This window comes from Leucoraja erinacea, chromosome 25 (assembly GCF_028641065.1).
Source record: "Leucoraja erinacea ecotype New England chromosome 25, Leri_hhj_1, whole genome shotgun sequence".
In the NCBI taxonomy this organism is placed as follows: Eukaryota; Metazoa; Chordata; class Chondrichthyes; order Rajiformes; family Rajidae; genus Leucoraja; species Leucoraja erinaceus.
This window is the reverse complement of record NC_073401.1, coordinates 22,660,800-22,670,665: the sequence shown is the minus strand read 5'-3', so window position 1 is coordinate 22,670,665 and position 9,866 is coordinate 22,660,800. Positions and strand designations below refer to the sequence as shown.

The 9,866-nt window shown below is 40.3% G+C and overlaps 1 protein-coding gene across 1 annotated transcript in view; it reads right to left on the bottom strand.

The window, feature by feature from the left end:
- Positions 1-286: 286 nt before the first annotated feature.
- cdc45 (CDC45 cell division cycle 45 homolog (S. cerevisiae)) overlaps positions 287-9,866 on the bottom strand; it is a 33,595-nt gene continuing 24,015 nt past the window's right edge. Inside the window, 5 exon segments of the mRNA XM_055655184.1 lie at positions 287-715; positions 1,416-1,482; positions 2,530-2,606; positions 5,014-5,132; positions 7,350-7,433. Coding sequence (XP_055511159.1) covers positions 1,418-1,482; positions 2,530-2,606; positions 5,014-5,132; positions 7,350-7,433 — 345 coding nt within the window. The 3' untranslated portion in view covers positions 287-715; positions 1,416-1,417.

The following is a 9,866-nucleotide window of genomic DNA, read 5'->3' as shown; positions in this document are numbered from 1 at the left end:
GACCAGCATTGTTTCCTATCATCAAAACAGTGGTAGGCCTTTCTGGCAGTCACTAATGCTGCTTCAAAATTCTTTGTTGCTTTCTCTATTGGTGATGCAAGAGGAATTACAGCTTTGTTCTGGTTCTCTAAACCAGAAATTTGAGAGCTTATCACTATCACAAGGCCATTTTAGCACATTCTTGGAAACTTGGTGATCTATAATCATCAGTTAAACTGTTGGGATGGAACAGAAACAAGGCAAAAATGATCAGCATACAATAAACTACAAGTTGTTCTAAGCTCCCACGTTTGTCGTCAATTTATTTTTCAATCTAATGCTGGTTTTGCCAATTAAAGGAGAAAAAACAACAAAGGGAATAAAAGCATTCCAGTCCCAGTAGCAGCCAAAACAGAGGATGTTTTACGGCTGTTAGGAATAGCACTGTGTAAATACTCCCAAAAATAAGAGCAAATATACAAGACCAAGTCATGCAACAACTCAAATACACAAAATCAGTACTGATTTTATTTTAAATTTACAAAAGTAAAATCTGGTAAACAGCATACCTATAATAATACATAATTTACAATCTAATGTATAGATAAAAAGAGACAGTAAAACAACAACAACTCCAGGACCGTTAGATAATTTATATATTTTTTCCCACATCACAAGACAAAATAGAAGAGAACTTTCAATCCTCAGAGAATCACAAAAATCACCAGGCATGAACCTAAAAAGCAAGAACAGGAAATATCAATTGAACCACAGCAGAGAGAGGAAGTCAAAGTACACTCAAGTTTATGATACCTAGCTGGGCGGCAAAAAAACCCCCCAGCTTGTTGCACTAAGGCGAGATGAAACATCGAGCCAAGAGATTCATCATTTTGGTATTAATTATTATTTTTTTAAACTGCTTCTATACAAGAGTAATAAAATCAGTCTTCAACAGCTCGCAAATTGTTTATCAAATGCTGAACAATTGCAATAGTTTCCAATAGGATTCAAGAAACACCCATGGACAATAGTGTACATGCTAAGAGGATAAACAGGACCATAACATTATTGACACCTTTACAATGTGTTTTATATTAATACCCATAATAGATTGCAATAAAAATGAAGCACTATTTGTCATTAAGTTCCTGTGGCTTTCAAAGTTATCTGGCCAGTTGTAAGACATTGAATCAAAAGCATCTGCTTATACTTCAGGTAACAGACTTTTCGAATCTACTCCAATTACTGTAACATTGCTATATTTACACAAGTCTTTATTCATTGGCTTTTCATTTCCCCTGCATATTCCAAATGTAGACAGCTCTTTAAAATGATTTGTAAAAACAATTATTCTGTTAATACACTTCTAAATAGACAGTCCTGCTACAAGAACAAAAATTGAGTGTTCATCCTTCAGCAAATAAAGTTGTACTCACCTTTAAGACAGCAAAGAGATCAATGCATCCAGAAATTTGCTGCGATCCTCACTTTTCAGTTCTATTACTGGAAAAAAAAAGACAATTGTCAATATGTCAAAGTTGTCAATATGCCTCCTTTCAATGGTGGCGATATTCTCAGCTACCTTCAGACTAAGGGACGGCACGGTGGTGTGGCGGTATAGCTTTGCCTTCCAGCCCCAGAGACCTGGGTTCAATCCCGACTACAGGTGCTGTCTATATGGACTTTGTATGTTCTCCCTTGGGATGCATGGTTTTTCTCTGGGTGCTCTGGCTTGCTCCCACACACGAAAGAGGTAAAGGTTTACAGGTTAATTGGGTTCTATTATTTGTAAATTGTCCCTAGTGAGTGTAGGACAGTGCTGGTATACGGGGAGATGGCTGGTTAGCATGGACTTGGTGGACTGAAAGGCCAATTTGCACGCTGTATCTATTAACTCTAAAGACTGCATTCACTTAACTAGCAATCTATTGTGCCGGTCGGTCAGATGCCAAATTAATGAAGAAGAGCGGCAAGGCAAGGGCTCTTCGCCCCACCGGAAGAAAGCTATATGCACAAACTGTAATTCAATGCTTGGAATGGAACATAATAATCCATATGCAGTTTAGAGAAAAAAAAGTGTACTCTCAACACCAGTACTGCAGAATGTTGATGTAATACGTATATTGAAAACGTTCAATGAAACAGATTTCCTGCGCAAAACAATGTTCTCAAAAATATCACATCTGACTTTGCTTTTTTGATACATGAACAGTTTTCAAAAACCCAGACTGCATATATATATCAAGCATTTCTAAAATTACTTCAACCTTTTTTCCCTGTTAGCACACAAATGCCATTCTGTTTTATTTAAGTATAGAATGATTTCCCTCTAGTCTGTTAGGAGGAAATCTTAAAACAATTCTGTTTGAAGTGAGGCACAAAATCTTTGACACATATTCCCCAAACACTTCAAAAAGGGATACTCCCTGCAATCAATCACAATTATGCAAGGAAATGAAGAAAGATACTTCCTCAAACTGCCAAAGTAACTGACACCATGATTATTAAACTTGATTTTATAGTGGCAAAGTGACCTGAAGTGTTACTTACTGGAACTATCAAATTGATCATGCAGAGTCCTTGAGCTGGTACTTTCTGCTGCCTTTTCAAATGCTTTGCCAAAGAAACTGGAAAAGAATGACAATTATTTACTGAATCTCCATCACAACCATTTTACACTCCACTTCAGAATCCAAAGCATTGCGCTGGTTTAGAACAGTTGACACAGGGTAATCCGACAACCAAACTGGTTCTGGATTACATTGCAGCTGCAATTTTAATCCCCATTAAAATTTCTTTCACTGTGCCAATATTTTGTGTTTTTGTTAAAAGTGTCCATTTTCTAATCACTATTCAGTGTTCAATCACTCCACTCTAGGAATGCAACCCAAATGGCTTCAGTGACACTGGCTCAGAACTTGATCATGTATGCCATTTATGTATTAGGAGTTCCCATGTGGGTATAATTTTGATTACAAATTGAGTGTACAACATTATAAGCATACATTGCTTGTAAAGCAAACCATGCTTTAAAAAAATTCCTTAATTTGCAGATTCCCTGGGAATTAAAATAGAGAGCTTGTTATACTCAACTGGGCTTAACTTTGGCACTGCTAAGAATGCAGAGTTTTACTGTAGTTTATAAGAGTTTTGTATCTTTTGAATAACATTGTTTAAAATAGTTAGTCCATTGATCCTACTGCAGGAGAGCCAAAGCAGACTGAGGCAAAAGGAGGGGAAGGTAGTCTTGTTGTGGGGAACTGTCCCCCAAGAACCTGCAGGGGGGTGGAGGGATGCACCATACTCCACACATTATATGGAGCAGTGCGTCCAGAAACCAGCCACTGCCATCTACCACACACAGCAAACAGAGCTCCAGACACACAACATTTATTTATTTTATATAGAGATACAGCACGGAAACAGGCCCTTCGACCCATCAAAGCCATGCTGACCTTTAATCGCCCATTTACAGTAGTTTCATATTATCCCATATTTGCATCCACTCCCTAACCATCAGGGGCAATATACTGAGGCCAATTAGGCCACATATAGGAAATACTACAAATCCACATATCTGATTAGAATGTGGGAGGAAACACCAAACACACGGGTCAGTGGAAAAGCAAACAACATTTTTATGCAGTCACAGGGAGAACATGCCAGTTCAATTCAATGTTCCCTCACTGATAGCTAACGGAGAATTTGCACCATGTGCAAAGCCTTTATTTGTTGTACAAAGCGTGGTACAATAAAGTGTCGCAGAGGGTCCCTCAATATTCTGCAAGAATGCCCATTCCTCAAATTAGTTGGACTAAAAAAAAACATACCTAGCACACAATACTAGCCAGGAGTATTAGCTCTCACCAGGGGCTTAACAAATATTCTGCTGTACCAAAGTAGATAACCTTAGCTTCCCCCATGGGCTCATCTTTTGCTCCCCCTATACTTATTACTCCTCGCTTTGTTCAACAAACTTGGAAATATGACATGAAGGCCCAACAAATGCCATTGTGAGCTTCCAATCTTGCTGTACTGTCTGCAGATGTACCCACTTCCTGCTCATCTAATAGTTTCATATTAGCTTTCAGGTGACTAGGGCCCTGTACAAGGACACCTCTTTGCTCCTATATCCTCTTGTTATACCAACATCCCCTTAGCTTTCTTCACTGCCTGCTGTACCTGCATGTTTGCTTTCAGTGACTAGTGTACAAGGACACACAGATCTCATTATACTTCCCCTTTTCCTAACGACACCATTCAGATAATAATCTCACATTTATCCACATTAAACAGCATCTGCCATGCATCTGCCCACTCACCCAACCTGTCTAAGTCACCCTGCATCTTCATAGCATCCTCTGGTCTATAATTCCCCGTTTTCTCTCTCCCTCCTTTCTTAAAAAGTGGGATAACATTAGCTACCCTCCAATCCACAGGAACTGATCCTGAATCTACAGAACATTGGAAAATTCACCTAGAGCCACCTTCTTAAGTACCCTGGGATGCAAGACCATCAGGCCCTGAGGATTTATCAGTCGTTGGTCCCATCAATCTACCCAACACCATTTCCTGACTAATGTGAATTTCCTTCAGTTCCTCCTTCACCCTAGTTCCTCTGGCCATTAGTACACCTGGGAGATTGTTTGTGTCATGCATAGGAAGCTATTCCAGCCCATCTAGTCAATGCCATCTCAGAGAGCAACAGCTGCCAATTATTCCACCAGCATGCAGAGCTTGGTATATGGGAGAAAACTGGAGCACCTGAAGGATACCCATATGCTCTTATCAGTTGCACTGTCTTCTAGCAAATGCAAACAAAATGATAAACATTAAGACGGAGGGAGTGACTCATTTTCCAATGTTATCATGTTTAAAATTATAGGTAGTCAAGTCTTTCGTATACTGCGTGTTCCATCTGAAGGCAACAAACTTAGCAGGGTTCAGCATCACAGTTACAGCACTAATAATTTGGGGAAAGCACATTATCATTCATATAAGCAATCATGTAATGGCGTTTGGATATACACTCACTTTTTTTTGTCCGAGCTTTCAGTTTCTGGTGGGATTCCAATTACTATCACAGTTCCCTTCTGCAGGTCCATTGGTGCCGCCATAACCAGAGGGAGCACCTTGCACCGTTTGTTCTTGGTCTAAATCAGAATCAGAATCACACTTTATTCGCCAAGTATGTTTTGCAACATGCGAGGAATTTCATTGGCCAGGTCAGTCATACAATTAAAAGTAATAGATCACTCAAAAACACATTTTAACGAACATCCAACACAGTGACTCCTACACATTCCTCACTATGATGGAAGGCTAAAAAAAGTTCCCCTTTCCCTACAGATTAGGACAGATTTAAGTTTGAAGATGGACAGCTCATCTCATATTAAATATTCCATTCTGACAGCGAACACATACATCAAACTCAAGTAACGTCCGGTGAATCGTTGAACATATATTCTTATGCTGCGTTGATTTCACAATAGATAATTGAGCGAGGTGCAACATTTAATGTCACATTACTTTTTAAACTTGACATGGTTGTACTAGTTTTATTTTCTGCTGCAGGTTTAGAAATACTGTAAATGTATCAGGAAAGCATCCACGGAATTAGAAACAGTTAATGTACAAGGTCTGGCACACTTGGTTAAATCTAATGATATAAACATTAAATTGACCTGCATTCCGACATGCATGCACTTATATTTATGACGTGCATAAATATGATTCCCAAAACAACCATCAACACATTGTCTTTCAGTTAATATACAGATCTGGGTACACCAAATATAGTCGCCCAAGTAGCCATTACACCATGCAGCCAAATCTGGAGTATGGTGTACAATTTTGGTCGCCCAATTATAGGAAGGATGTCAACAAAATAGAGAGAGTACAGAGATTTACTAGAATGTTGCCTGGGTTTCAACAACTAAGTTACAGAGATAGGTTGAATAAGTTAGGTCTTTATTCTCTGGAGCGCAGAAGGTTAAGGGGGGGGGGACTTGATAGAGGTCTTTAAAATGACGAGAGGGATAGACAGAGTTGATGTGGACAAGCTTTTCCCTTTGAGAATAGGGAAGATTCAAACAAGAGGACATGACTTCAGAATTAAGGGACAGAAGTTTAGGGGTAACATGAGGGGGAGCTTCTTTACTCAGAGAGTGGTAGCGGTGTGGAATGAGCTTCCAGTGGAAGTGGTGGAGGCAGGTTCGTTGGTATCATTTAAAAATAAATTGGATAGGCATATGGATGATAAGAGAATGGAGGGTTATGGTACGAGTGCAGGCAGGTGGGACTAAGGGAAAAAAAAGTTGTGTCGGCACGGACTTGTAGGGCCAAGATGGCATGTTTCCGTGCTGTAATTGTTATATGGTTATATGGTTATGCAGGTGCCCAAGCACTGTGTGTAGCACACAAGTAAATATAATACAAAACTGCCAACAATCTTACAGTACGCTTTAGGAGCAATAGGAACCAGAGGTTGATATTTGCCTCCCAAACTTGCGAGCAGTAATAAATTAAAATATCCCTATGGCTATTTGCCTGAATAGACAATAGGTGCAGGAGAAGGCCATTCGGCCCTGCGAGCCAGCACTGCCATTCAATGCCACAATCAGTACCCGAATTCCTGCCTTCTCCCCATATCCCCTGTTATCTTTAAGAGCCCTATCTAGCCCTCTTGAAAGTATCCAGAGAACCGGCCTCTACCGCCCTCCGAGGCAGAGAATTCCACAGACTATCAACTCTCTGTGAGAAAACGTGTTTCCTCATCTCCTTTCTAAATGGCTTACCACTTATTCTTAAACTGTGGCCCCTGGTTCTGGAATCCCCCAACATCGGGAACATGTTTCCTGCCTCTAGCATGTCCAAACTCTTAATAATCTTATACGTTTCAATAAGGTGCCCTCTCATCCTTCTAAACTCCAGAGTATACAAGCCCAGCCGCTCCATTCTCTCAGCATATGATAGTCCCGCCATCCCAGGGATTAACCTTGTAAACCTGCGCTGCAGTCCCTCAATAGCAAGAATGCCCTTCCTCAAATTAGAGGACTAAAACTGCACACAATACTCCAGGTGTGGTCTAACCTGGCCCTATACAACTGCAGAAGGACGTCTTTGCTCCTATACTCAACTCCTCTTGTTATAAAGGCCAACATGCCATTCGCTTTCTTCACTGCCTGCTGTGAAGTCGACGACTTACGCAAACCAAAAACTTAATCAGGTCCGCATGGCTGAGATACATCATCTAATACAGAGAAGACTAAATAAATTCATTGAAACATTGTGTTATTTATACAAGTTGGCACCAAGGGAATGTCCAGAATTTCACTGAAGCTATCCTACAATTTTGGAAACATACATACCGATCGGACAAAACACTTGAGCAGATGTTTGCACAAAAGTTTCAGACAAATGGGTTTTGAATAGATCTTCACATCTGGAGTGCCCTGGAGACAAAGTTTATATATATATAAATTACTCAAAACAACACATGTACTGAATCTATTGTATAAACCAACATCTTTGTCACCATTGCTAGAAAGTGCTTGAATTTTAAACAGCTGGCAATTTAAAGATGTTAGTTTTTGAAGTTTTGAATGAAGAAAATTTGAAAAACAACTTATTTGTTCACCTCGTGTTTAGCACTTGATCTGTTGCTTTTCTTTCCTGTTGCTTTTATCTTTACCAATTAGATCAGTTTATATCAAGGAAGCCTGATAATGCTTGTGCTTTTAACATTAAAACAAAAATATATTCCTCAGTTGCAACAGATTCATGGCAGCGTTTATTTACCCATCTTAAATTATAATTTTAAATTGTAGACAGCCTATTTATTTTAATGCATAGGATTACATGGGCAATGTGTCACATAATTGTGAAAATAAGAAAGACTGAAAGGCTAGAAATCTAAATCAAAATTACTGGGAATACTTAGCAGGTCAAGCCACAAGCTATGGGGATATTTCAGGTCAGAGATCCTTTGTCAGAACTGAAAGGAGACAAGAGTCTTGTGCAGCTGCAGGGAGGATGGGCGTGCAGGGCGTCTCTGATAAGTTAAAAGCAGGTAACATTGGGTTTAAGTTGCAAACAAGGTTTCTGGTCAAAAAGTAAATGAGCGGAACTAGAGGCCAAGAACATAGGCAAGCAGGACAAGCCCAGCAGATCAGGCTCGGGATGTCCTCCATTTGCAGAAAGGAAGGGATAAAAAGCTATTATTCCTGGTAGATGACTGATACAGGCCAAGAAAGCAAGTTACATGAAATTGTGAAATTTAATATCGGGTCCAGAAAGTTTCAATGTGTCCATGGGGAAAATGAAGTGTCGTTTGGCAATGGGAGGCTCAGGGTCACTCCCTTTGAGTGAAGGCAGATGTTCTGCAAAGTTGACATCTAATCTGCGTTGTTTTTTCCAATGCTGCAGACATCATGTTGTGAATATCAAACACAGTGCACTAGATTGGAAGAAGTGCAAACGAATCGCAGCTTTACCTGGAAAAACTGTTGGGTCCTTGCATGTCATCTATAGTATTAGTTGAATTTAATCTTTTTGCTTCCTTTTCCCTCTGGGAATGAAGGATATTACCAGTCTAAACTGCCAGGCAGTTTCTTCTGCTCTGCATTTCATAACTCCTACATTCTTTTGTCCATGTTCTCACTCTAACTGCTCCCATTCACTCATTGACCAGATGACCTTTTATTTATATCTTATCCCCTTGATTACGCTGGTTTTACACAAGGACATTCTCCCCTAATTTTTCTGCAACTTTACAACCTTCTTTAGACTTTAGAGATACTATGTGGAAACATGCCCTTCAGACCATCAATTCCGCACCGACCAGCAATCACCCAGCACACCAACATTATCCTACACTCTAGGGGCAAGAAATAATTTTAACGAAGCCAATTAACCCTACAAACCTGTATGGCTTTGGAGTGTGGGAGGAAACTGGAGCACTCGGAGAAAACCCATGCGGTGACGGGAGAACGTACAAACGCCACACGGACAGCACCCAGTCAGGATCGCATCCGGGTGTCTGGTGCTGTAAGGCAGGAACTCTACTGCAGCACGACTGTGCTGTCCTTACTTCCTCTTTTTAGTTGTGAGAAAGGTCTTCAACCTGAAACATTCTGTTTCTCTTCCCACAGACGTGGCCTGGTCTGCTGAGTATTTCTAGCATTTTGTTTTTGCCACATGGATAGAAAGCTGCAGTGGAGTTGCCCTGCAAACAGCTTTGCTATAGAAGGGGCAGTCCTTGGCACAGTGAAGTTCAGCACTGCAGCTGGGAAGGCATCAGGCTTTTGTTTTGTCCCCCCCCCTTTTTTTTTCAACTATTGCATCGTAAACCGGCCACCACACATGTAGGGCGGCGAGGTTGCTAGGGAGACAGCTTTGTAGGGTACAATTGTGTAATCAGCACATTTTGCTTAAGGCAATTACAAACACTTCAACTGTGTCTCTTGTGTTCACGTTCTGGATGACTCTATACTTGAGGCTGGGAACTTTAACCCTTCAACTAATGAGGAATGATTGTTTATTTTCCCCAATGGTTATTCTAGTTACACATTTTTCAGAGATGCACTGCTTTGCACTTAAATGTAGAATTTGGCTGAATGTGGGCTCTACTACAATTTTAATGTCAGAGGAAAGATTGGACCGTGGCTGACAATTTGTAAATTATACAAAATTTACAAATTAGGAGGAGCCTGCTCCATCATTCAATTCCATTCCTTCTCTCCAGAGATGCTGCCTGTCCCACTGAGTTACTACAGCATTTAGTGTCTACCATCATTCAATGAGTCAGATAGCCATGCAGCATGGAAACAGGCCCTTTAGCCCAAAATCCATGCTATCCAACTTGGTATTCTAGGGTGGTCGAATTT